The 27,829-nt window shown below is 40.3% G+C and overlaps 2 protein-coding genes across 13 annotated transcripts in view; one reads left to right on the forward strand and one right to left on the reverse strand.

The window, feature by feature from the left end:
- Positions 1–158: 158 nt before the first annotated feature.
- On the reverse strand, positions 159–22,100 carry SRR (serine racemase). 7 transcript variants are annotated; one of them, XM_081270266.1, is made up of 9 exons: positions 21,977–21,996; positions 15,764–15,875; positions 7,811–7,982; positions 3,679–3,805; positions 3,395–3,498; positions 1,537–1,656; positions 1,362–1,436; positions 714–923; positions 159–424 (listed from the first exon to the last, which is right to left on the reverse strand). In XM_081270266.1, the coding sequence occupies exons 3-9, from the start codon at positions 7,976–7,978 to the stop codon at positions 209–211; spliced, it is 1,020 nt and encodes a 339-aa protein (XP_081126392.1). In that variant the 5' UTR covers positions 7,979–7,982; positions 15,764–15,875; positions 21,977–21,996; the 3' UTR covers positions 159–208. The 7 variants fall into 7 exon arrangements, with proteins under 7 accessions (XP_081126392.1, XP_081126391.1, XP_081126394.1 ...); XM_081270265.1 differs by having other exon boundaries at positions 21,972–21,991; XM_081270268.1 differs by lacking the exon at positions 15,764–15,875 and having other exon boundaries at positions 21,972–22,100.
- A 53-nt stretch (positions 22,101–22,153) lies between these two features.
- SMG6 (SMG6 nonsense mediated mRNA decay factor) overlaps positions 22,154–27,829 on the forward strand; it is a 232,556-nt gene continuing 226,880 nt past the window's right edge. For 2 of the 6 annotated variants that reach the window (XM_081270215.1, XM_081270218.1), the window contains exons 1-2: positions 22,154–22,355; positions 25,090–26,845. In XM_081270215.1, coding sequence (XP_081126341.1) covers positions 22,268–22,355; positions 25,090–26,845 — 1,844 coding nt within the window. In that variant the 5' untranslated portion in view covers positions 22,154–22,267. The other 4 variants (XM_081270217.1, XM_081270216.1, XM_081270221.1 and 1 more) reach the window with 4 other exon arrangements.

The raw sequence follows: 27,829 nt of genomic DNA on the forward strand, positions 1-27,829 counted from the left end.
CTATTAAATATACTGAAATATCTGTTCTCCATTAGGACTTTGAAAACTTTACGAGAAGATGTTTTGGTGCTGGGGATCAAAGTTGGGTCCTTGCACATACCAGGCAAATGCTCTGCCACTGAGCTGCCCTGCCTGAGGGGAACATTAAAAAACAAAAATTTCATGTATCCAGAGAGACACTGAAGCCCATCTCTTTCTTTTATAAAAGTTAAACAGAAACAGACTGATAAGGAGCTGGCCTTTCAGCGTGCTTCACCCAACTTAAGGAGGTTAAGTCTACATTTCCACCACTGAGAACAATACAAATGTTCTTTACTTCTGGAGAAACTGCTTGAAAATTCCGAGACAGCACAGCAGCCACTCCAACACCAGCTGTAGGTTCAATGAGTAGTTTCATCCTTTCCCAAACCAGCTGGGTTGCATACTGTTGGTATAGAAGTGAGTAAGGATTAGCAAAACAGGAGAAGGGGAAAGGTTTAATTCTATAGGCCAAATGAAGATATATGCCTAGTCTGAATTTTCTCGTTGCTAATGCATGTGTGTTTGCCAGTGGAGAACACAACTTTCATCTCTGCTTGCCTCAGAGGTTTGTCCTAATACAGCTTGGGTACCCTCCCATAGGTCATGAAAACACCCTGTGGTTACTCCTAACAGGAGAAGGTTGTCTTGCTTAAAGTTGTACTATTATAGGTTTTTTCCTCTTGGAGCCTTACCTTGATTTCATCCTCTGTGACAGTGAAGACATCATCCACAAGGTCCCTTATAATAGGCCAGGTGTTTAAGCCAATGCTGGATTTGACACCATCTGCTATAGTTTCTGGAGGATAAGGATTGGGGGTCAGCTCCCCTTTCAGTTTGGACTTGTAGCAATCATCTGCATTCAAGGGTTCAGCAGCATATACCTTCACGTTAGGTTTCAGAGCCTGGAAGAGGAATATTAGACATCTTACAACTAACTACAGCATTATCTACATGCTTAAATAAAGTATGCAGAATAGGGGAAAAAGGGCATTTCTGGCTATGTAAGAGTCTTCCTTTTGATGGATGTAATGAAAACATGACCTTCAAGCACTTTGTGAATAAATTGTATGTCTAATACTGGGTTTTAGATGCCTGGATCACAATTGGCTTTGGTCATTTTGGGAAAGGTCGTACCTGGTGTGAATAATAATGGAGATGGATCCAGGGGAAGGACTGTAAGGCGCTTTTATGCTGTAAATTTGTCATATATGAAGAAGAGGGTAGTAAGTCAGGGAAAGACTTTCCATCTCAAGTAATGGCTATTTGGGGATAATGTTGAATTAGGTATCTAAAGTCCTTTTTGCCTAAGGCAGGAAGTCTTCCAGAAGGTGTCTTCTTACCTTAACAGTAATTGCTATTCCAGCAACCATTCCTCCTCCCCCTACAGGAACCACTAGTGCATCCACCAAGGGAACCTTTTGTAAAACAAAGTACAAGTAGGCCAATTAATGAGCAGTTTTGTATGTCAAAACAGTGTCACCAGTAAAATATGAAGAAGTAACTAGGCTGTTTTACCTGACTCAGCACTTCTAAGGCAATTGTGCCTTGCCCAGCTATCACCGCAGGCTCCTGGTTGGGATGTACCATGATGCCTTCTGTTTCTTCCAAAATTCTTTTTGTAACCTTTTCTCTGGACTAAAAGAGTACATTAATTTAGCTTACTAGGGTTAGGCATTTAATAAAGTTCCCAAAAAGTTTCAGTCATTTTAATGCTATTGACTACTTACTTTTTCCCAGACTTTGTTTAGTCCCTGGGGATAAGTAAAGCGGTGAACAAAAATCCTGCCCTCAAGAAGTTATATCTTTAGGATAGGGGTGGGATATAAGTGAATATATGTATGTCTAAGTACTATGGAGAAAAAACAAATTTTATCTTACAAAGACTGCTCAGGAAACATCTATGATAAAGTGACAAATTATACAGGTGCAGTAGATCTCTAGAATATTTTAAAGAGTTGGTAATAGGGTCAGAGAGTCCAAGGTGGGTAGTGGTCTTTCTAAGGAAATGCTAAGAAGTTAGTGTGATTGGCATAAGATAAGATAACCCAAGAAAAATAGCAGTGGAGTTGGGTGTGGTGGTATACACCTAATCCTGGCAACTCATGAGGCTGAGGCAGGAGTATCATGAGTTCAAAGGCAGCCTCAGCAACAGTGAGGCACTAAAGCAACTCAGTGAAACTCTGTCTCTAAATAAAATACAAAATAGGGTTGGGGATGTGGCTTAGGGGTGAGATCCCTGAGTTCAATCCCTGGTACCCCTCCCACACCCTCCCCTTAACAAAATAGCAATGGGTCAGGTGCTGTGGCATGGCCTATAATCCAGTCACTCTGGAGGCTGAGGCAGGAGAATTTCAGGTTTAAAGCTAGCCTCAGCTTTTTAAGTGAAGCCCTAAGCAAATTAGTGAGACCCCCATCTCAAATGGGCTGGAGTCAATCCCTGGTTATCCCCCTACCCCCTCAGAACAAAGGGCTAGTTCATCTAGGCTGAAGATGATTATAAGAACTTTGGTTGGGGGTTTGTAGCTCAGTGGTACAGTATATGCTTAGTGCTTAGCATGGGGTCAGGACCTGGATTCAATCTCCAGCCCCAAAATAAAAGCAAAACCTGATTTCCATTGTATGAAGTGGGAAACCATGGGAAGATTTGAGTTGAGAAATTCTAAATAAATGGAAGCTCTAGTTGTTCTTGCTACAGGAAGCAAGACTTGAAGCAGAGTCCAGTAAGGCTACTGAATGTAGGTAATGATCTGAATAAGGATGGTTAATGGAGGCTTGTTACTAGTTGGATTGTGAAAACACTTTGAAAGGATAGAATTGGATGTGGGGTGTAATAGTGTTGATTTCCTCTAGCAACTAAAAGGATAAATTGCCATTTACCAAGATGAAGACAAAGGGGAACAATTTGGGGAGTAAGATGAGGAGTTTTGTTTTAGATACAGTTACTTTATAGATGGGCATGGTTTAATCCTAGTGATTTTGAAGCAGGAGGAGCAAAAGTTCCAGCCTCAGCAACATGGTAAGACTCTTGTCTCAAAAATAAAGAAAGGGCTGGAAATGTGACTCAGTGATAGAGTACACTTGAATTCAGTCCCTAGTATTGGGGAGGTAAGGTGGAGAAACAGTAACTTCTGAGATGTTTGAGTAGCTTTAAGATCCAAGTGAGAAAGTTGGGTAGCTGTTGGAATACAAGTCTGGAGGTATTGGAGTAGAGGTGAAAATTTAAAATGATACAAATGAGTATAGATAGAGAAAAGTTTGGGCGTGCTAACAGAGGTGAAGAGGAGACAAGACTGAGAAGGAGCATCCAGTATAGTAGGAAGAGTGGTTGGTCAAATGAAGCTGTTTAGGTGGTACTGAACACTGCTTTCTTTACCTCGTCGCTCGGTTCACTGTAAACTATAGAGGCTCCATAGGCTTGTATTGCCAGTTTTTTACAGTTGGGAGCTGTGTGGGGTACCACAATATAAGCAGGAATCCCTGGGAGAGGAAAAACATGTTAGCACAAGTCAGGAGAATTTTGGATAGAAACTTTTGTTCATTTTGCTTGTAATCAGAGACTCCTTTGGAAATTGACCCCATAGCTATCACCATTCTGAATGAAAATTAAGGACACTTTTCCACTCAATCTAATGACTACCTTGAGAAGTTATCAAGTACCTTCCAGTTTAGCAGCATAAGTGAGAGCCTGGCCATGATTTCCACTGCTGTGAGTAACAACAGCTTTGGGCTTCCCTTCTAAGGTGGCAGGAATTAAGCCTCTGATGGCATTAAGCGCCCCACGAATCTGGAAAAGAGGGATGGTGAATTAATGTATGGTCATGCATCCCTTACTTGTTCCCTTGATGGGAACAAGTTTGAGAAGTGCATTCTCAGGCAATTTCATTGTGCAAACGTTATAGAGCCTACTACATAACCTAGGAAGTGTGGTATAGCCTATTGCTCCTAAGCTACAAACCTGTACAGCATATTACGGTACTAAACTGAATACTATAGGTAATTGTAACACAATGGTAAGTACTTGTGTACAGAAACAGGAAAGTACTGTAAAAATAATATAAAAGATAAAAATTGTAGCTGGGTATGGTGGTGCAAGTCTGTAATTACAGCAACTCAAGAGAATGAGGAAAGAGGATCACAAATTTGAGGTCAATCTTAGTAATTTAGCAAGACCCTACCTCAACAAATAAAAAGGACTGGGGATATAGCTCAGTGATACAGTGCACCTGGGTTCAACCCCCAGGGGCCCCCTCCAAAAAAAAAAAAAAGATAAAAAATGATATACCTGTATAGGACAATATATAAGACCTTGTACACTACTGAAGACTAAACACTCAAGCTACACTAAATTTATTAACAGTTTTTTTTTTTTTTTTACGTACTAGGGATAGAACCCAGTGGTACCCTTGTTTTATTTTGAGAAAGGTCTTGCTAAATTGCCTAAACTGGCATTAAACTTGGATTCTTCTGCCTGAGCCTCCCCAGCAGCTATGATTACAGGCATATGCTATCATGCCTGACCTTAAAACAATATTTTTCTAAAATAATAAACTAACCCTAACTTAGTGTAATTTTTTTTTTACTTAATTAGATTTGCTTAGCTTTTCAACTCTTGTAATAACCCTTAGCTTAAAACATAGTGCATTTAGCTGTACAAAAATATTTTCTCTTGGGCTGGGGATGTGGCTCAAGCGGTAATGCGCTCGCCTGGCATGCGCAGGGCACTGGGTTCGATCCTCGGCACCACATAAAATAAAGGTGTCCACCGAAAACTGAAAAAAAATATATAAAAAAATATTTCTTTCTCTAAAAAATATTTTCTCTTTACATCCTTATTCTGTAAGCGTTTTTTTTTTTCCCCCTTCGGTAGTGCTGGGACCAAACTTAGGGTCTCAAAAATAAATGCTTTATAGGGGTTGGGGTTGTGGCTTAGAGGTAGAGCGCTTGCCTACTATGCTTGAGGCAGTGGATTCAATCTTCAGCACCACATTAAAAAAAAAATGTATTGTGTCAACCCACAACTAAAAAATAAATGTTTTTTAAAAATGCTGTATAGCTGAACTCCATCCCCCCAGCTCAACGTGGTTCCCTCCTCATCCCACCGATGATTGAACTCTCAAAGGTTCTCTGCCATTGAGGTACATCCATAACCCATCCTTTTTTTTTTTTTTTTTTTTTTTTTGTAAAACACAGAGGCACTCTATCTACCACTGAACCATATCACTAACACTTTTTATTTTGAGACAGGGTCTCACTAAGTTGCTTAGAACCTTAAATCGTAGAGATTGGCCTTGAATTTACAATCCTCCCAAATTTCTGGGATTACAAACATGCGCCATTCTGCAGGTACCCCCCAACTTTTTTTTTTTTTTTTTTAAGTAGAAACAGTAGGACTGGAGACATAGTTTAGTGGTAGAGCATGTCCTGAGCATGCAGGAGGACCCAACACCACCAAAAACATAAGTAAAAAGGCGTATACTCTAATACAATAATTAGTATAGGGAGCTGGGGTTGTGGCCCAGCAGTAGAAGTGCTTGCCTAGCACATGTGAGGTACTGGGTTCGCTCCTAGGCACCATATAAAAATAAAATAAAGGTTATTGTGTCCACCTACAACTAAAAAACAAATATTAAAAAAAGTATAGTAAATACATCAGTAAGTTGTTTCTTTTTAAGTATTACACACTGTATATAATTATATGTGCTAAGTCAGGTGTAGTGATACACACTTGTAATTCCAGCTATTTCAGAGGCTGAAGCAGGAAGATGCCAAGTTTAAATCCAGCCTGGGCAAATAAGTGAGACCCTATCTCAATATTTTTGATACTGTCTCAGTATTTAAAATTAATAATAATAAAAAGGACTGAGGATGCCATGCTGCTCAGTGGTAAAGCACCCATGGTGTTCAATCCCCAGTACAAAAACCAAAACCACCTCTCAGTTAATAGGTACTATATTGCTAAATGCACCTTGCACACTTTCCCCCTGAAAGGATCTTAAAGCTCACCTAATGATCAGAAGATTTTGGTAGTAAGTTAACACATAGAAGCATATCTATGCATAAGGAAGGCATTGACATTTTGTAGAAAAAGATTTTATTATGGAGTGTTTGGCTAGATTTAGATCTTTTATACTCAAAAGGTATCAATCAGTATGTTTATGTAGCAAGTTGACACAAAATGGATGCTTAAACCTGGGTTACATACACTACATTTTGCCTGAAATAGTCCAGGTTGATCTCTATTTTTGTCGTTTTTTGTTTTTGTTTTTTTTTTTTGTTTTATTTTTTGTTTTGTTGGTACTGGAGATTAAACCACAGAGCCACATCCTCAGCCCCTTTTGTATTTTATTAAGAGACAAGGCCTCTCTGAGTTTCTGAGGCTGGCTTTGATCTTGCGATTTTCCTGTCTCAGCCTCCTGAGCCACTGGGATTATAGGTGTGCACCACCATGTCTGGCTGTTGTTTTCTTTTAAATTTTTTAGTTGTAGTTGCACACAATATCTTTATTTTGTTTGTTTATTTTTATGTGGTGCTGAGGATGGAACTCGGGGCCTCGCATATATTAGGGAAGTGCTCTGCTGAGCCACAACCCCAGCCCTGGCTGTTGTTTTTTTTTTTTTTGTTTTGTTTTTTGTACCGGGTATTGAACTCAGGGGCAGTTAACCACTGAGCTACATCCCAGACCTTTTTTTGTATTTTTTATTTAAAGATAGGGCCTCACTGAATTGCTTAGGGCCTTGCTAAATTGCTGAGGCTGGCTTTGAACTCATGATCCTCCTCCCTGAGCCTCCAGAGCCACCACACCTGGCTGTCTTATTCTTAAAAAAAAAAAAAAAAAAAGGGATCTCATTGGGCATGGTGGCAAATACCTGTAATCTCAGCTACTGGGGTAAGGGAGGGAGGCTGATGCAAAAGGATTTTAAGTTCCAGGCCATCCTATGCAGATCTCAAAGAAAAAGGAAAAAAAAAAAAAATTTTTGGACAAAGCTAAGAGGAGAGTACTTGTCTATTAAATACAAGGCGCTCTGCATTCAATACTCAGTATAGCGGGGGAAAATAGTTAAGAGAAAAATGGGGTCTCACTGTGTTGCCCAGGCTGGCACTGAATTCCTGGGCTCAAATGATCTTCATCCTGAGATCCCAGTGTAGCTGAGACTACAGGTACATGTCACTGCATTGTCCTGATTTTTTCATTAGAAATTCTCCCTTTGTCCTATTTTATACAATAAATAAATGATTATGTATAGTATAATTATCCAAATATCCCCCCATATGTGTATATAATTCTTTTATAAGGGATTTTTAGATTAAGTGGCTTATCAGCACTATGATGCTAGGTAATTAGAACTTAAAATTTTTGCACCCAGGGCTGGGGATGTGGCTCAAGCGGTAGCGCGCCCGTCTAGCATGTGCGCGGCCTGGGTTCCATCCTCAGCACCACATACAAAGATGTTGTGTCTGCCGAAAACTAAGAAATAAAATGTTAAAATTCTCTCTCTCTCTCTCTCTCCCCTCACTCTTAAAAAAAAAAATAAAATTCTCGCACCCTATTATTTCAAATGTTATAAGTTTCTTTTTTGGTATTGGGGATTGAAACCAGAGGTACTTCACCACTGAGTGACATCCCCATCCCCTTTTATTTTATATTTTGGATAGGGTCTCACTAAATCGTTGAGGCCAACCACAAACTTGTGATCCTCCCAAATCCCTGGATGGTCTGGAGAATCAAATAAATTTATACGTTAAGAGGGCTTGAAAACATTCACAATACACTAACAAAAGAAACTTTTACCTTAAAAGATCCAGTTTTCTGGAAGACTTCACATTTGAAGAAAAGATTGCGTCCTGCTACTTGATTCAAAATAGAGCTTGTTAGCACTGGTGTGAGATGGATGTAATCTCGAATGTTGATGTGAGCTTTTTCAACATCAGCAAAGGAGATGCAGTACTGAGCACACATGGTTCTGAAACCCAAGAATAAGCAAGAGGTCAAAACAAAGTCTGATAAAAATGTATTTGTTGAAGGCTTTGAAAATGCGTAATACAGAAGAGAAATGGGGATTGTGGTTCTATGTGGAACTGTCTCCATTCCTGGAATGCCAGAATTTCTGTGACTTGTAACGGAAATTAAGTTTTTTGGTGAAGCTTTATAGGAAATAAACTGATGTTACTTATGGAAGCTAAAGTCATTCCCTCACTCATACCATATATCTCTTGACACTGCCACTGGTCTGTATCTGATGAAAAGCATTTTGTGAAGCTGCTTGAATGAATTGGGTTCAAAATAAAATACAATTTTTGCCTTTTGTTTAATTTTGAAACAGGGTCTTGCTATGTTGCCCAGGCTAGTCTCTAACTCCTGGGCTCAAGGGATTCTCCTACTTCAGCTTACTGAGTACTAGGACTACTAGTGCATGCCACCATGCCTGACTTAAATTTTTATTTTAAAAAATCATTCTTTTTTTGCTGGGCGTGTTGCATATCTGTAATCCCAGTAATTTGGGAGGCTGAGGCAGGAGGAGCGAAAGTTCAAAGCCAGCCTCAGCAACTTAGTGAGGTCCTAAGCAATTTAGCAAGATCCTGACTCAAAAAATAAAAAGGGCTGGGGATGTGGCTGGGATAAGTGTCCCTCAGTTCAATCCCCACATCCCCAGCCCTTTTTATATTTTATTTAGAGACAGAGTCTCACTAAGTTGCTTAGAGCCTAAGTTGCTTAGGCTGGCTTTGAACTTAGGATCCTCCTACCTCAGCCTCCTGAGCCTACAGGCATGCACCATAGTGTCTAGTGGAGCTGCAGAATTTCTCACCAGTTTTCCCTGTGCTTGACCTTATGTTACAAGGGCAGGGTTCAAGGATGCTAGCCAAAGGGATGTCATTAAGGAATTGTAATTGTTCTGGGTGCTTCCTGCATTTCTACAGTTTATGGGCACTTCCTTTGAGACTTAGTATCTCTCCCTTCACCCCCAGATTTCTCTCATTTTTCCCTCGAGACTTTGATTGCTGCTGCTGCTGCTGCTGCTTATTATTTTTTAGAACCCAGGGGTGCTTTACCACTGAGCAATATCTCCAGCCCTTTATTTTAGGGACAGGGTTTTGCTACATTGCTTAGGGTCTTGCTAAACTGCTGAGGCTGGCTTCAAACTTGAGATCCTCTTGCTTCAGCCTTCTGAGTCACTGGGATTACAGACATGTGCCACTGCTCCTGACTGATCCCTTAATCTTAGTCTTATATGGCTGCTTCAGGCTGGCAGATCAAAAGTCTCCTCCTAATGAGGATAGCATTTATATATTCTTATTGGTCATTAGCATTTTTAACTGAGAAATCCTGTTTATGTACTCCCTAAATTTTTCTACTGTTATTTTTCTTTCCTATGAGTTATAGGGACACTTTCAAAAAATTAAGTATTTTACTGATACAGATGTACTTTTAATTTATTCTTATCTTTTAACTGTTCCTATATGTAGCATTATATAGACAAACTTAGGTGTTTCAATCTTTTTCTGTGAAGCTTTTTAATTTTCTTCCCCATTTAAGAAAAAAATATATATATGCTATCCTCATTAGTACTCAGTAGTGCAAATAAATGTGATCATAAGATTCAATTTTCATTAATTAGATTATGAAACTGGAAAGAAAACGTGATAAATTTCAATAGCAAAGATAGTTTAGCAAAATTGGTGCTTTCACATGTACTTGATGGAAGTATAAATTGGTACAGCTTTTTGAGGCTGACAAGTTGACAGTGATCTGTCAAAATTGAAAATGTGCATACTTTGGTCTATCTACAAAAATACTCATAAATATATATAAATGCAAAATTATAAGAATATTATTGCACTATTTATAATAGCAGAAAGCAGAAAAAGTACAAAGTGTCTGTCAATAAGAAAATGAATAACAAATAATGGGATATACATATTTTGAGTAGTGTGAAAATCCTTAAAAGCATGTAATCCTGCACAAACAGAAATGTATACCTTATATGGTGTATCTCCAATTCTACAGAAAGTAATTATATGTAGATGTGCTAATATACATTATTTCTATGTTAAAATAAAAAAACTCTCCTCCTGGCTGATTCACTGAGACTGAGAGATTGGTCTCAGTTGAATACTTGCAAACAATATTATGAATATCTGTATCTTATCAAGAGACATATTTGTGCCCAGCCCCACTTTTTTTTTTTTTCCTCTCTCTGAGATGGTGCCTTACTATGTTGACCAGGCTGGTCCAAACTCCTAGACTCGAGTCTTCCACCTCAGCCTCCTGAATGCTGGGACAACAGGTGCATGCCACCACACCCAGCTACATTAAAATGACTTCATTATATTCCTTTCACAAAAATACCATAATTTAGCTAGGTGAGACGGCTTATGCCTGTAACCCCAGTAGTTTGGACGGCTGAGGCAGGACTGCAAATTCAAGGGTAGCTTGGGCAACTTAGACTCTGTCTCAAAAAAATAAAAAAAAGGCTGGGATGTAGCTCAGTGGTAAAGCATCCCTGGGTTCAATCCCCAGTGCTGGAAAACAAAAAACACCATAATTTAACTTTTACATAACTCTTATTTGAATGTTTAGAGATGTTTCTGTACTTCAGTACATCCTTAGAGTAGATTTCACTAAATAGCTTTCTGCATCAAAAGGCCTGCACAAATTTAATTCACTTGAAGTGCAGCAGGTAGTGTGTCAGTCTTATAAGACACGTGATACTTACTGCCAAATTGATATCCAGAAGGGCTGTACAGCACATTAATTTATACTTCCGACAGCATTTAAGAATGTCCATGTCCTTCATCCTTGCTATATCATTTTATCTGCCAATTTAAATGTCTGGTAGTTTTAATTTACATTAATTTCTGTGAATGAACATTTTTTTCTGTATATTTACTGGCCAGTTGTTTTTTAGTAAATCCTTAAAAAAAATTTTTTTTGGTAGGTGTAGTTGGATAGAACTCCTTTATTTTTTAAAAAATAATTTTTGTTGTAGATGGATACAATGCCTTTATTTATATGTAGTGTTGAGGATCGAACCCAGTGCCTCACACGTGCTAGGCAATCACTCTACCACTAAGCTGTAACCCTAGCTCCCTTTATTTATTTATATGTGGTGTTAAGGATTGAACCCAGTGCCTCACACATGCTAGGCAAGTGCTCTGCCACTAATCTACAGTCCCAGCCTAGTCAAATCTTTTTATTTTTTGTGATAGTGGAGATTGAACCTGCAGGTACTCTACCATTTTAGCTACATCCCTAGCCCTTTTTTGGCGGGGCAAGGAGCGGGTACCAGGAGTTGAACTAAGGGCATTCAACCACTGAGCCACATCCCTAGCCATATTTTGTATTTTATTAGAGACAGGGTCTCACTGAGTTGGTTAGGGCTTCTCTAAATTGCTTGAGGCTAGCTTTGAACTCAAGAGCTGCTAGGATTATAGGTGTGCACAAATGCGCAGGGACTCCTAACCCCCCCTTTTTTTAAAGTATTTTTTTTTAGTTGTAGATGGACACAATATTTATTTTTATGTGGTGCTGAGAATTGAACTCAGTGCCTCACATGTGCTAGGCAAGCACTCTACCACTGAACTATAACCCTATCCCTTAGCCCTTTTTATTTTGAGAAAGAATCTTCTTAAATTGCCCAGGTTGGCTTCAAATTTACAACTCTCTTATCTCAGCCTCCTGATTTAACTGAGATTACAAGTGTACCTGGCTCTCTTCTGTCAACTTTAACATACTACTTACAGATGATTTCAGAGGACTCATTTGTTTTTTGTTATGTTACTAGGGATTGAACCACTACATCACCTACCCTGTTTTATTTTTTGTTCTGAGACAAGGTCTTGCTAAATTGCTGAGGCTGACTTGAACATGTGACCCTTCTGTATCAGACACTCAACTCACCAGAATTACAAGCCTGTGCCACCATGGCCTGGCATCAGAGGAATCAGTCCCCCCCCCCCCCGGAAATGCCACACTTATTAGGAAATAAATTTGTTTTAGGGCTTTTGTATTTTATTCCATTTATCAGACTGCCAATTCCTTTTCCAGGGATGCACTGAATTAATAAGTTCTTCCTAAAGAAGAACTCACTCTAAAATTTGCTGGCTTTTCTCACAAATCAATTCTTTCAAGTGAATTTCAGAATTCCTTTAGCAAGGCTACCAGAAATTCCACTATAATTAAAACAAATGAAGTGGGACATCATTGACATCTTATTATTATTTTTTGGTACCAGTGATGGTACCCAGGGACACTTAACCACTAAGCCACATCCCCAGCTCTTTTTGTTTGAGACGGGTTCTCACTAAATTTGCTTAGGGTCTTGCCAAGTGGCTAAGGCTGGCTTTGAATTTACGTTCCTCCTGCCTCAGCCTCCTGAATCACTGGGATTAAAGGTGTGTGCCACTGTGCCCAGTGATCATTGATGTTTTAAAATACTGAGTCTTCCTGTGAATATAGGTGACTTTTAATTTAGTAGACTTTTTGCTTTAGATTTCTCAAGAGTTTTCATAGTTATGTGTCTTGTATGTATCTGATTAAATTTATTCCTAAGTACAACGTAATTTTGTTGCTTTTGAGGTATTTTTCCCATTAGATTTCAAAATTACTTGCTGATGATTACATACTAATAACTTTTGTACATTTATTACATAATAGGCCACTTGACTAGATTACCTTGTTAGACTGAGTTTTGTAGTTGATACTCCTCATCCTTATATATATATTTTCTTTTTCCTAGCTTCAGATGTGGTTTAACATAGTTGGTCATAGAATACTTTTAAGACATGGTTATAGCTGAGCACAGTGGACCATACCTGTAATCCCAGTGACTTGAGAGGCTTGAGGATTACAGGTTCCAGGCCAGCCTCAACAAATAGTAAAGCCCTTTGCAACTTTGTTACACCCTTTTTCAAAGTAAAAAATAAACAAGACTGGGGATGTGGGTTGGTGGTGGCACACACCTGTAACCTTAGCTACTAATGAGGATGAGACAGGAGGACGGATAAGTTTGAGGTTAGCCTTGGCAACTTAGTGAGACCCTGACTCAAAAAAAAAAAAAAAAAAAAAAAAAAGATTGCACTTTAGCTTTCAGATCTCACTTTTCTATGCTGATTTCATTCTTAGCTTTCACAGGGATCCAGGAGCTCTTAGCTGCTGAAGGGCTGGGGATGCAGCTTAGTGGTAGAGTGCTTGCCCAGCATGTGAGATCCCTGGGTTAAATCCCCAGTACCACAAAACAAAAAACATACAATTCTCCCCAAACCCTAAAAATAAACAATTAAAAAAGAAGAGTATTTCTTCCTATTGAGTCTTGGGATTCAAAGTGGACCATCTTGGGTCACCAACTGACAGGCCAATAACAATGGCTTTAGGGAAATAATGTGCAGCTGTTTCCTTCCCCATTGTTTGGTGGTGGTTTCTGGGTACCAGGGATTGGACCCAGGGGAGATTTATCACTGAGCCACAGACCTAGCCTCCCCCCCGCTTTTTAAATGTATTCTTAGTTATACACGGGCACAATATCTATTATTTTTACGTGGTGCTGAGGATGGAACCCAGTGCCTCACATATTCGAGGCAAGCACTCTGTCACTGAGCCACAACCCCAGTCCACCCCCACCCCCAGCCCTTTTAATTTATTTATTTTGAGGCAGGGTCTGGGCAAATCTGCTGAGGCTGGCGTTGAACTTGGAATCCTCCTGTTTTAGCCTTTGGAGCTGCTGGGATTACAGGTGTAAGCCACTGTGCCCAGCCCCAACCCTTTAAAAAATATTGTTTATGTTTTATTTTAGCTAGGGTCTTGTTAAGTTGTCCAGATGGCCTTGAACTTATGATCCTCTTGCCTGCACCTCCCACATAGCTGGGATTACATGTATAGTTTAATCAAACCCAGAAATAATAACATTTTGTGACAATTGACCTTAAATTTTCAAATTTATTAGTATAAAGTTATACATATTAATATTTCAAAACAGCCTCTATCTCTGAGTTTTTTAATGTTTTATTTTTTAGTTGTAGATGGGCACAATATCTTTATTTTTATGTGGTGCTGAGGATCGAACCCAGGGCCTCGAACGTGCTAGGTGAGTGCTCTACCGCTGAGCCACAACTCCAGCCCTCTGAGGTTTGTTTATTCATTCATTCTGTTTATCACTGAGCCACAAACCCAGCTCATTCATTCTTTTTATCAATAAATATTTAGTACCCTCTATATGTTAGCTATTATTTGGTCTGGAGATAGCGTTAGAAAAATAGGCTTGTTCCTGCCCTCATGAAGCTTACTATCCTTGTGGCAGATGTATAATAAATAATGTAAAAAAATAAATATGATTGGTGTGCACTACCAAGCCCAGTCAGTTTTAGAAAACTAACTGGTTATGTTATGGTGAATAAAAAGGAAGGGGACAAGAGTTGAATCAGAGAGTCCAATGAAGGGGTATTTGGTTCTCTATATGAAAGATAAAGGGGGCCTAGATGGTTAAAGTGGAAAAACAAAAAAACCCCAAGATATTGGAAACAAACCAAATTAAAATGGCTAAAGAACTTCAATAAAATTTTTTCCAAGGAGAATGTACAAATGGCCAATAAGCAAATGAAAAAGTGCTCAGAATCACTAATCGTCAGGTAAAGGCAAATTAAAACCACAATAAGGTTACTACCTCACACCCATTAGGATGGGAGGCTCCTGTAAAAAAGTAAACAGCCTGGCACACAGTGGTACAATTCTGTGATTAAGAGTTTAAGGTCATCCTCAGTAACTTACAAATAACTCAAAGTAAAAAGAGCTGGGGTTTTGGCTCATTGGTAAATGGCTTCTAAGTTCAACCCCCCAATACCACAAAAAATAAAATAAAAATAAAAAGACAAACCCAGAACCCAATCTTAGATGTAGACCCAAAAGAATCAAAAGCAGGGTCTCAGATATTTATACACCCATGTTTGTAACCAAAAGGTGGAAGCAACACTTGCTAAACGCTGACAAAAGACTATACATAATGTGGTATATATACACAATGGAATATTATTATTTTTAAAATATTTTTTTAGTTGTTGATGGACCTTTATTTGCTGAGAATCAAACCCAGGGCCTCACACATGCTAGGCAAGCACTCCACCACTGAGCTACAATCCTAGCCCACAATGGAATATTATTTGGCCTTAAAAAGGAAGAAATTTTGATATCTGCTATTAACATGGATGAATGTTGAAGACATTAGGCTAAGTGAAATGAGCCAATCACAAAAAGACAACTGCTACATGATTCCACTTATATGAGGTACCAAAAGAAGTCAAATTTGTAGACGGAAGGAAGGGTGGTTGCCAGGGGTTGGGGATTGGGAAAATGAGGAGAGTTTTAATGGGTACAGTATTTTGGAGACTGGTTGCACAATAATGGGAATGTATTTAAGTAAAGAACTATATACTTTTTTTTTTTTCAGAGAGAGAGAGAGAGGAAGAGAGAGAGAGAAGAGAGAATTTTATTTTTAATATTTATTTTTTAGTTCTCGGCAGACACAACATCTTTGTTGGAATGTGGTGCTGAGGATCGAACCCGGGCTGCACGCACGCCAGGCGGGCGCGCTACCAGTTGAGCCACATCCTCAGCCCAAGAACTATATACTTAAAAATGGTCAAAATTATAAATTTTGTGTTTTTTCACTACTTTTAATTAAACGGTACTGTTATATAAAGCTTCAGGAGTAACTGGAACCAGGGACTTGATGGCTTCTAGGACTCTGTTTCTCACCTCTGCTGCTTTTTGCATGTTGGCGTCTTTTTCACTGCAGACCAGCTGGTTCCATATGGTAGGACACGTGGCTGCTGACAGCTCCTGTGTTTTACATTTTATGGCTTCCACACTGGAGAGGGATTTTCTTTCTTAGTTCCAGGTCAAAAAATTCTGGGTAAGGACTTTGACTGGTCCATCTTTTTTTTTTGACTGGTCCATCTTGGTCCACAATCAGTGGCCAAGGGTGTGAGGTCGTTTAAGACAACACTATGCAATAGTCAGAAATATTTATAGAAGCATGAAAAAGAAACATAATGAAATCCATAACACAATATCAATTATGTACATTTAAAACACATACATACAACATTTTATATTATTCAAAGATACATGTATATTCAAAGACACATATTAAAACACATTAGAGTTACTACCTGAGAGAGAAGGGATGGAACATTTGTGGGAATTGGAATGAAGAGTAAAAGATGAAATGAGAAAGGCCTTGTTGATGATAGTGAGGTTGTGGCTCAGTGGTAGAGCACTCACCTCATCCATGCGAGACCCTGGGTTCGATCCTCAGCACCACATAAAAAAAAAAAAACAAACAAGTGAAATAAACGTTCAACTACAACTAAAAAAATAAATATTAAAAAAAAGAGAGTATGACTGTCTCAAATCTATGCACCCCTGGGAAAAGATTAGTAAAAGAAGTGATGGGAGAAAGAAAGAAGAACAATGAGAAAGACAAAAAAGGAAAAAAAAAGTTTGAGTGGAAGTAAAGGGGAGTTTTCAAGAGAAAGGGGGAGAAGCTGGGGAGATGATTCCATATATGATCATTATAGACACAGAAGAGACATATACTGCTTGTGGACCAAATGAGGGAGATAGAGGTGTCAAGAATAACTCTAGGATTTTGACTTTGATGGTAATATATTAATGAGATTTAATACTGGTGAAAAAACAAGTATTTGAAAGGAAAAACAGATTCAATGAGCTAAATTTCAGTTCCTCATAAGCCATTTAAGATGTCCTTTCTTTCTTTTTTGTCAAAAATGTGTCCACTTTAGTGTCTATTTCTGAAGAATGAGTTCTTTAATTAATTTATTTTTTCAAAAAAAATTTTTTTTTTTTGTAGTAGATGGACAGCATGCCTTTATTTTATTTTTATGCGGTGCTGAGGATTGAACCCAGTGCCTCACGCATGCTTGGCAAGCGCTCTGCCCCTGACCTACAGCCCCAGTTCTTCATTTATTATCAAGAACTGTTTTTTTTTTGTTATGGTTACCGGCCTGAGGACAATGAATCCCCTCAGAATGTATAGGTTCAACAAAGTCTTTTTGTTGTTGTTGTTTTTTGGAATCAGGGATTGAACTCAGGGTTGCTTAACAACTGAGCCACATCCCCAACCCTTTTTTTATTTTGAGACAGGTTTCTCTAAGTGGCTTAGGACCTCACTAAATTCCTGAGGCTGGCTTTGAACTAGCAATCCTCTTGGGCTGCTGGGATTACAGGTATGTGTCACGAAGCCCAGCTATTGTCATTTCTTTATATTAATTCAGATGTGCTATCTGTCAAGTAACATTTTTTTCAATATAAAAATACTGTTTTGGGGCTGGGGATGTGGCTCAAGCGGTAGCGCGCTCGTCTGGAGTGCGTGCGGCCCGGGTTCGATCCTCAGCACCACATACCAACAAAGATGTTGCGTCCGCCGAGAACTAAAAAATAAATATTTAAAAAAAAATACTGTTTTTTTCTTTTTCTTTTTTTTTAAAGAGAGAGTGAGAGAGAGAGAGAGAGAGAGAGGGAGAGAATTTTTTTTTAATATTTATTTTTTAGTTCTCGGCGGACACAACATCTTTGTTGGTATGTGGTGCTGAGGATCGAACCCGGGCCGCACGAATGCCAGGCGAGCGTGCTACCGCTTGAGCCACATCCCCAGCCCAATACTGTTTTTTTCTTATCAATTTCTAATTTTATCTTTATGCTTTTTCTCATATTTTCCTTTATTATCTTTTTCTACATTTGTTGAAGCTTACCTAATTAATTTTCTTTTTTTTTTGAGATTTTTTAAATATTTATTTTTTTAGTTTTCGGCAGACACAGCATCTTTGTTGGTATGTGGTGCTGAGGATCGAACCTGGGCCTCACGCATGACAGGCGAGCGTGCTACTGTTTGAGCCACATCCCCAGCCCTTAATTTTCATTTTTTAAATACTAAAAGGATTTAAGGATATTTTCCTGAGAACTGCTTTAATGATATATCATGGATTCTGTCTGGCAATATATATTTTTTATCTTAATTTCTAAAGAATCCATTATCTTTTTTTTCCCAGTGCTGGGGATCGAACCCAGGGCAACATGTTAGGCAAGTGCTGTATCATTGGGTAATAACCCCAACTCTTTGTTTTGTTTTCTTTTTTATTTTATTTATTTTATTTTTATGTGGTGCTGAGGTTCAAACCCAGGGCCTCAAGCATGCTGTTCTACTGCTGAGCCACAACCCTAGACCTCTTTGTTTTCTTTTTTGACCCATGACTTATGAAATTATAAGTAGCTACTGGTGGTACTGGCCTGTAATCACAGCAATTCAAGAGGATGAGGCATGAGGATTGCAAGTTTGAGGTCAGTCTCAGCAACTTTGCAAGACCCTGTCTCAAAAATAAAAAACAGCTGGGTGTGGTGGTACATGTCTAAGCCCAGTGGCTCGGGAGCTGAGGCAGGAGGATCTTGGGTTCTTCAAAGCCAGCTCAGCAATGGCAAGGCGCTTAGCAACTCAGAGAGACCTTGTCTCTAAATGAAATACAAAATAGGGCTGGAGATGTGGCTCAGTGGTCAAGTGCCCCTGAGTTCAATCCCTAGTACCCCCGCCCCCCCAAGAAGACCAAATAAATAAATATATTAAAAATTTTAAAAAGGGCTGGGGAAGTATCTCAGTGGCAAAGTGCCAAAGTGCCTCTGTGTTCAATCCCCAGTACAAAAAAAAAAGGGAAAAAAATTAACAAGTGGTTAAATTTTTTTTTTTTTTTTGGTGGTGCTGGTGGTCGAACCCAGGGCCTTGTGCATGAGAGGCAAGCACTCTACCAACTGAGGTATATTCCCAGCTCAAGTGGTTAGAATTTTTTGTTTAATTTTTGGTTATTTATTTCTAATTTTATTACTTTGTACTCAGCAAATGTGACTTGTATTTATTTAGTTTTGAAAACTGAACTCCTCCTCCATTATCCAAATTCATCTTTTTTCCCCTAATTAACCACATATTATATGACCAAATCCCTATTTTAAGAATTCAGGGTTTTAGAATATAGCTCAGTGGTAGAGGGCTTGCCTATATCAGGGAAGTCCTGAGTCTAATCCCTGGCACTGCAAAAGAAAATACAAAAATTAAAACATTACAGCAGTATACAGAGCCTTCACTCTCTACCATCAAATCCCCTCTTCCACAAAGGCAACTACTTGGAAATGTTGGTATGCATTTTTCCACGCCTCTTTGACATATTCATGTAGAAATTTACAAATACAACAGACGATTTTGTGGCACACAGAATTAACTGTATATATAACGTGTGTGTGTGTGTGTGTGTGTGCCTGTGTTACTCCCCAGGGATGCTCTATCACTGAGCTACATCAAAGCCCTATTTTTTAAAATTTATTTTTGAGACAGGGTCTCACTAAGTTGCTGAATCTGGTATCAGACTTGTGATCCTCCTGCCTTAGCATCTCCAGTAGCTGGGATTACAGGCATAGATGTGTGCCACCAAGCCCAGCTGAAAACAACGTTATAAAGGAAAAGCAACTAACAATACATCTTTTTTTCTTTTTTTTTTTAAACAATACATCTCAAAGACTGTTCCATGTCAGTACACGGAAAACTCAGAAGTTTTCAATTAAACATATTTGTCTTTTGTTTTTACCTATTTCATAAATCCTTTAAATCTGAAAGTTCAAAAAAATCCCCATCAATTGAGTAGATTTTCTTTCACTGACTATTATTGCTCTGCCTCAATTATTAATGCCTTTTGGAACTCATATTTAGTTTTTTAGACCCATTTTCTAGGTTTTCTATCTTCTCATAGTTGTATTTATTTATTTATTATTTATTTGTATTGGGGATCGAACAGGGGTGCTCTGTCACTGAGCTACATCCCCAACCCTTTTATTCTATTTTTTATTTTGAGACAGAGTCTAAATTGTTCAGGTTGGCTTGAACTTTTGATCTTTACACCTTCGCCTCTCTAGTCACTAGGATTACAGGCATGTGCAACCATACTGGATTCAGTTTTATATATATTCTCTCTCTTTTTTTAAAGGTTTATTTATTTATTATTTATTTTTTTTTAAGAGAGAGAGAGAATTTTAATATTTATTTTCTAGTTTTTGGCGGACACAACATCTTTGTTTGTATGTGGTGCTGAGGATCGAACCCGGGCCGCAAGCATGCCAGGCGAGCGCGCTACTGCTTGAGCCACATCCCCAGCCCCTATATATATTATCTTTACTTTCTTGAGTTCTGGTAAATTTTCTTGAGTTTTTTAAAATTTTTTTTTTTTTAGTTATACATGAACACAATATTTTGTGTATTTATTTTTATGTAGTGTTAAGGATGGAACCCAGTGTGTCACATGTGCAAGGCAAGTGCTCTGCCACTGGGCCACAACCTGGGCCCCATTGAGTTGGTTTTGTTAAGCAAACATTTGCTAATTTCTTTTGCTGGCAGGGAATCCAACCAGCTGAAATCCAGGCAAATTTCTTGGCTTGTCTGCCAGTAAAAACTTTTGGCATATCCAACCTGCAGTTCAGTGACACTGCTGCATTAAATTCGTCATCTTGTTTGTCCTAATAAAGGTTTCTTGTTTCAAATTATTTTTCTTTCTTTCTTTTTTCTTTTTTTTTTTTTTAATGGCGGGGGCTAGGGATGTAGCTCAGTGGGTAAAGCACTTGCCTCCAAAGTTGTTGGGATTACATGCAAGTGCCACCAAGGCCAGCTGAATTGTTGAATCTTATCACATATTTATTGACTTTCTTCTTAGGCTTCACATTTTGATGGTGAAGTGTCTGTCACATAATAGGAATTTAATGAGCTCTGTCAGGTTGTTCAAATCTTTTAGGCTCAGACTATGGAATAATTGGTAACTTATTATTTTGAGAGTTTAGGGTCCAATGGACTGTGTGGGAACAAGAATGAGCAATTTGTGGAGGTAAGCAGCCTTGGAGGAGGGAGTTCCCCACACAACAACAGGTTCATGGTCAAAAGGTTAGTACCAGTCTTCTGGTCTAGTTAAATTTTAAAAATGGAAAAACAACAACAACAAAATCAACCTGGGATCTAAAGAAGTGATTTTTTTCTTCCCAAGAATCCCTAGCGACATAGAAATTCCCAATCGAATTTTGGGAGTTTTAATACCTCCACATTTACTATCTTCCACATAACTCCTCCTCTCTGCAAGAGCCAACTATATTGTGTGTGGATATCTATATACGTACACATGCAACCATACACACACACATGTATGTATTAAAGTAAGGATGGTGGGCTGGGGGATATAGCTTAGTTGGTAGAGTGCTTGCTTGCCTTGCATGCACAAGGCCTGGGTTCAATCCCCGGTACCCCCCCCCCCCCACACAAAATATATAAATAAATAAAGTAAGGATGTTTGGGATGTAGTTTTGGCATAAAGAAAAAGGCTGATATCCAGTAGCAACAGTTATGACACCCTACACAATTTATTTCTTCAGTTGTCTGGGATTCAGTTTCCTTATGTTAAAAATGGGCAAAATCATTACTATTCTTATCTTTTTTTTTTTTCCTTTCTGGTACTGGGGACTGAATTCAGTGGCACTCGACCCACTGAGCCACATCCCCAGCCCTATTTTGTATTTTATTTAGAGACAGTCTCACTGAATTGTTTAGCGCCTCGCTATTTTTGAGGCTGGCTTTGAACTCGCCATCCTCCTGCTTCAGCCTCCCAAGCTGCTGGGATTCCAGGCGTGTGCCACCGCCCCGGCAACTGCTCTTTAAGGCCCCCAAACAAATGCGTGGGGTACAGTCCAGGCCTGTGATGGGAGACTCTGGACTAAGATGATTGGAGAAGGCCGAATTGTGGGGTATCTCCTACCACCCGAGCCCCAGACCAGCACCAATGTCCTCAGTGGCCACCATAGCAACACTGGCAGCCACCGCCGCGAACGCCAACCTGGCCTGCCCAAGCCAGGCCACGCCACTCCTCACCTCACCTCACCGCCGCAGAGCCTTCACCTCCAGCCTCAGCACACCTTCCCCCGACTACACGTCTGCGCACGCGCAGCGCCCGCCTCTCTAGCTCTGGCTTGTTTTAAGGCACTGCCCCTTTCGAACGCGCGTTCAGCGCTTTGCCTCCCAGTGCGGCCACCGTCGTTAAGGAGGACAGGCGGGAGGGGGCGGGGAAAAGGGTGGGAGTGGGTGAGCGCGCGCCGCCGGTCAGTCGTGGTTTCCTGGCTGCTCGCGGCGGTGGCGGAGTCGCTGCAGCTGTAGCAGCAGCCGCGAAGATGGCGGAGGGGTTGGAGCGTGTACGGATCTCCGCGTCGGAGCTGCGAGGGATCTTGGCCACTCTGGCTCCGCAGGCCGGGAGCAGAGGTGAGTCGCACCGCCCAGCTCCTGGGCCGGGCCTGCCCGCCCCGCCTCCCTCGCCTCCTCTTCCTCCTCCCCGCCCAGTCCGTGGAGCTCGGGAGCCCCCGCCCCTTCCCCCAACAGTGGGGGCGGGGGCCGCGGGCGGGCCCCCGGCTGCCCTGCCAGCCTCATTGTCGGGCTCCGTGAGCTCCGGCCAGCTCTGGGAGAGCCCAGTCAGAGTTCCTGCCTCCACCCTCTTTCTCACCACGAAGGTGACTGTTTCCCTTTGCCCCAGCTCCCTCAGATGAGCCGGTGGATTCCTAGTTGTCAGGACATGCGAATAGGAGTGGGTGTTGAGGTCTGGTGGAGGCCCCGGTGTGTAGCGTTCCCGAAGGAATCCTTGGCTAGCTTGTCCTCTCCATCTGCTTGGCGTCCGAGGGAAGGAGTTGGGGAAATTGAGGGGAAAGGTTTAAACACTGAGACTTTTCTGCTGAACTTTTCTTCCCTAGGCAAGCTTCTGAAAGCTGCGAGGGATCCAGGACCTCGCAGAGAGCAGAGTTGATTCTGTTCTGGTTTGGCCTTGGCTTGTGTGGGAGCAGTTTTTATCAGAGAGAATGTTCAAAATGCCAGTTAATTTGAAATCTCTAGCCACATCAGAAAAGCTCCAAGAAATGTTCTTGTGTCTCTGTTGAGCGGTGGAGTTTTGTAGGGTGGTAGCTGGGTTAGATACCTTTTCAAGGCTTGGTTTTCTTTTGTCAGTTGAATTGGTTTATCCATGCTGTTTTCTCCCTCTGTTCTGGAAAGTAGCAGTAACTCCTTTCCCTTTCCCTCATCCCTACCTAAGTTACAAAGATGACTGAGTGTTCTGTGACACCTTTGTTCGTACTCGATGGAGAATCTTTAAATTTCTGATAATATCAGCTGGTTGAGCACGGATTGCATACCTGTAATCCCAGTGACTCTGGAGTCTGAGGGAAGAGGACACAATTCCAGGCCAGCCTCAGCAACTTAGCCAGATCCTGTTTCAAAATAAATAAAGAGGACTGGGGATGGAGTTTAGTGGTAAAGTCCCTGGGTTCAGTTCAATCCCCAGTACCAAAATAAATAAATAAACTTTTGAAAATACCAAAGTGGTATCATAAACTTAAGTTTCTTTTTTCTATTTTGTTAAATCCACAAAAGTAGGTGTAAATGCTTGAATATATGATATCTGTTGTGATCTTGTTTGCATTTTTGTTTCTAGTACAAGACAAGACTAGGATTTTACATAACATTCCATTTTAAGTACTTGATAATCTCACTAATTCCGTCACTTTTCCACTGAATCTCACTAATTCCGTCACTTTTCCACTGAAATGTTTAGTGGCTATTTGTAATAGTCTCCCCCTTAATAAATAAAAGTAACAGACATTAAAAAAAACATACTTGTTTATCTGTCTGTTTAGAAAATTCATGAAGTCTGGAGAGTAGTTTTTAAAGTCCCATATTCTTATTTTTTTTTCTTTTGGTACTGGGTGTTGAACCTAGGGTGCTTTACTACTGAGCTACATTCCAGTCCTTTTCATTTATTTTGATACAGGGGCTCCCTAAATTGCTGAGGCTGGCCTTGAATTTGCTATTCTCTTGCCTCAGTTTCCTGAGTAATGGGATTATAGGTGTGTGCTGCTGTGCCTACCTCTGTTCTCTTATTTTATTAAAAATTTTTTTTTTAGTTGTAGATAGGCACTATTGTTTTTATGTGGACCTGAGAATCAAACCCAGTGCCTTACATGTGCTAGGCGAGTGCTCTGCCACTGAGCCACAACTCCAGTCCTATTTTCTTATTCTTGAATGCCACAGTCCTTGATATTTTGAGAGCATGTCACAATCCTTCTCCCAGTGTCCAGGGAAGCTCTTCTATGGAACTTTTTCTTCTCATATTCCATCATCATAGTAGCAGTTAGTCTCAGTATTCTAATGATGATAGTTTGAGCAGTATTTTCTTGAAATGACTCTTCTGGCTGCTGTTAGAGAGTTGGTGAGGATAAGTCAAGTTGAAGAATATAAAGGGAACTGCTTCTTGTTTGTTTCAGTAGAAGGTATGTGAAGGTAATTGGTATGCTAAAGTAAAAGATCCTAGTCAAGTTCACAGACTTGAGTTGCAATTATTTTTTCTCCAGAGATGTTCAGGACTGTGAACTGTTGTATATTACTCCTTTTCTCCTTTTTATTTTTCTCTACTAAAATGTGTTTTTAAATTTTTTTCTGGGGGGAATAAAACCCAGGGCTTTACTCTTCACATAGGCTAGGCAAGTGCTATATTACTGAATTATACTCCTATTTCTCTACTAATAAATTAAAAGTACTTAGCTACCCTGGAAAAATATCAGAGGCAGAAGAAAAGACTGATAGTTTCAAGGGCTCTATAAACACAATAGTTTAATGCTGAAATTATTGTTCTAATAATATGAGGTAATTTGGGGTCTTAGAAATCTGAATATGAATATGTCTTGGGCAATCCAAGAAAATACAAGTTTTTTTTCCTTCCCACTTCCTAACCCAGTTCAATTCTTACCCTTGGCAGTTGCTGAACAAATATTGTAAACCCCAAATTTCTGCTTTTGCAGAAGTATTCTTCCCTGTCCGCCAAAATTAGCATTTGGAGATATGTATGCTTGCTCAATTTTTCTGTTAGTTAATCGGAATGACAGTTTTCCCTCTCCCTCCTCCTTTATTCTTTTCTTTTGCCTTTTCTTCTTCAACCCTTTCCCCAAAATAACAGAAAACATGAAGGAATTAAAGGAGCCCAGGCAGCGCAAAGATAACAGGCGCCCAGATCTGGAAATCTATAAGCCTGGTCTTTCCCGACTAAGGAACAGACCTAAAATCAAGGAGCCCTCTGGGAGTGAGGAATTTAAAGATGAAATTGTTAATGATAAAAATGCCTGTGCTGTTGGAAATGGTACACAGCTCATTAAAGATGTCTGCAAGGAACTGGATAACCACCAGCAAAATGGTCCTGTAGACCCAGAAAATAATCAAGGACAGGAGACTTTTCCTAGGACTGCTGGGCAAGAAGATCGAAGTCTAAGAATCATCAAGAGAACAAAGAAACCAGATTTGCAGATCTATCAGCCTGGAAGGCGTTTGCAGACTGGTATCAAAGATTCTGCTAGCCGGGTGGATGAGGAGGAAATCCTCAACCAGGTAGAACAGCTGAAAATAGAGGAAGATGAATGTAGGGGAAAAGTTGTGAAAGAGGAAGTTGTGAATAAATCAGATAAAGCTGAGACAGAAAAGAGCCAAAATAGTGACAGAGTAAGGACTGCAAAAGGAGAAAAAGGAAAAAGGATTGAAAAAGGGGAGGGGACAAAGAAACTGAATGATGACTTGGCCCAGGGGAAGCCTGGTTCTGCAAAGCGCTATTCCCGCTCAGACAAACGGAGGAACCGCTATCGCACTTGCAGTACCAGCTCAGCTGGTAGCAACAATAGTACTGAGGGAGTTGGCCTGACTGATAATGGATGTCGCCGTCGCCGCCAGGATAGGACCAAGGAAAGGCCACGACTGAAGAAACAAGTATCTATGTCCTCAACTGATTCTTTAGATGAGGATAGAATTGATGAGCCTGAAGGATTGGGGCCCAGGAGGAGCTCAGAAAAGAAGACACACTTAGAAAGAAACTGGTCTGGCCGTGGGGAGGGTGAACAGAAAAGCAATGGTAAAGAAAATCGAGGCACACTTCGTGTAACTTTTGATGCAGAAACCATGAACAAAGATTCCCCTGTGATGAGATCAGCCAGGGAGGATGTGGATAAGATAAAACCTGACAGAGGTTTGAGCAGTGGGGGCAAAGGCTCTGAGAAGCAGGATTCCAAAAACCTGAAACAAGAACTTCGGGGTCGTGGTCGTGGCATTTTGATCCTGCCTGCCCATACTACCCTATCTGTCAATTCAGCAGGTTCTCCAGAGTCCACGCCTTTAGGACCTCGACTTTTATTTGGATCTGGTAGTAAAGGATCTCGGAGTTGGGGCCGTGGAGGCACCACCCGCCGACTATGGGACCCAAATAATCCTGATCAGAAACCTGCTCTAAAGAACCAGACACCCCAGTTACATTTCTTAGACACTGATGATGAAGTCAGCCCTACATCATGGGACTCACGCCAGGCCCAGGCATCTTACTATAAGTTTCAAAACTCTGACAATCCCTATTATTACCCCCGGACACCAGGCCCTGCCTCTCAGTATCCCTATACAGGGTATAGCCCTCTGCAGTACCCAGTAGGCCCTACAAATGGTGTGTACCCAGGGCCTTACTACCCAGGCTACCCGACTCCTTCAGGACAGTATGTATGTAGCCCTCTCCCTGCCAGCACCATGAGTCCTGAAGAGATAGAGCAGCATGTGAGGAACATGCAGCAGCAGGAGCTACATAGGCTTCTCCGGGTAGCTGACAACCAGGAACTACAGCTCAGCAACCTGCTTTCCAGGGACCGCATCAGTACTGAGGGCATGGAGAAAATGGCTCAGCTCAGGTATGGTATATTCTTGGCTAAAGGGAAATGGGGGTAAGTTGGAAGTATATAGGCTCTCATGGCTGAGGAAGGTAGAAAGTTTTTAGGTGAACCACTGGAGGATTATCTCCCTTTCACATTGATTTTTTTTTTCCCTCCCTTGTGGTGCTAGATATTGAATCTAGTGTTTCACACATGTTAGGTAAGCACAGTACCAAGGCCCCCAATTCCCTCACTGCCCCTCCATTACAAAATTCCCCATGTTGAATTTTGTAATGGAGGGACAATTGGAAAAAACTGGAAGTTTTGTTTCTTATCTTCAAAATGATTGTGCTTCCTACTTTTTCTTCAAGAAAAAACATCTTAGGGGCTGGGGTTGTGGATCACTGGTAGAGAACTTGCATAGCATGTGTGAGTCACTGTGTTCAATTCTCAGCACCACATATAAATAAGTAAAATAAAGTTATGTTGTTCTTCTACAACTAAAAATATTTAAAATAAAATAAATCTTAGCTGGGAGTGGTGGTACACACCTAATCCTAGCAACTCGGGAGGGTGAGGTAGGAGATTGCAAGTTCAAGGCCAGCCTCAGCAACTTAAGTAGGCCCTAAAAAACATAGTGAGACCCTGCTCAAAATAAAAAGGGTTGGGGATGTGGCTCATTGGTTATGTGCCTCTGGGTTCAATCCCAGTCCCAAAAACAAAAACAAAGAAAAAGAAAAAACATCTTTAAGGGAGCATGGAATCTTGGAAAGACTGTAAAGAAGGCTAAGAAATGAACAACATACAACTTGCAGTGAAGTTTATATCTCAATTGTTAAATTTAGGTGAGGTCATGGGGAAGCACTATTTTTTCGGACATAAACCACCTTTGTAATGACATTCTACTCACAGAAACTAATGTGAGTAGGATACCTGGTTACATTTTTTATTTCTTGTCAAGGGAGGTGGTTAATTTGTAGGAAGTTTGAATCTTGGATCTAGCCTTTTTTGCGTTGTATTTGG

This window comes from Spermophilus citellus (assembly GCF_964194105.1).
Source record: "Spermophilus citellus genome assembly, chromosome: 17".
Classification (NCBI taxonomy): domain Eukaryota; kingdom Metazoa; phylum Chordata; class Mammalia; order Rodentia; family Sciuridae; genus Spermophilus; species Spermophilus citellus.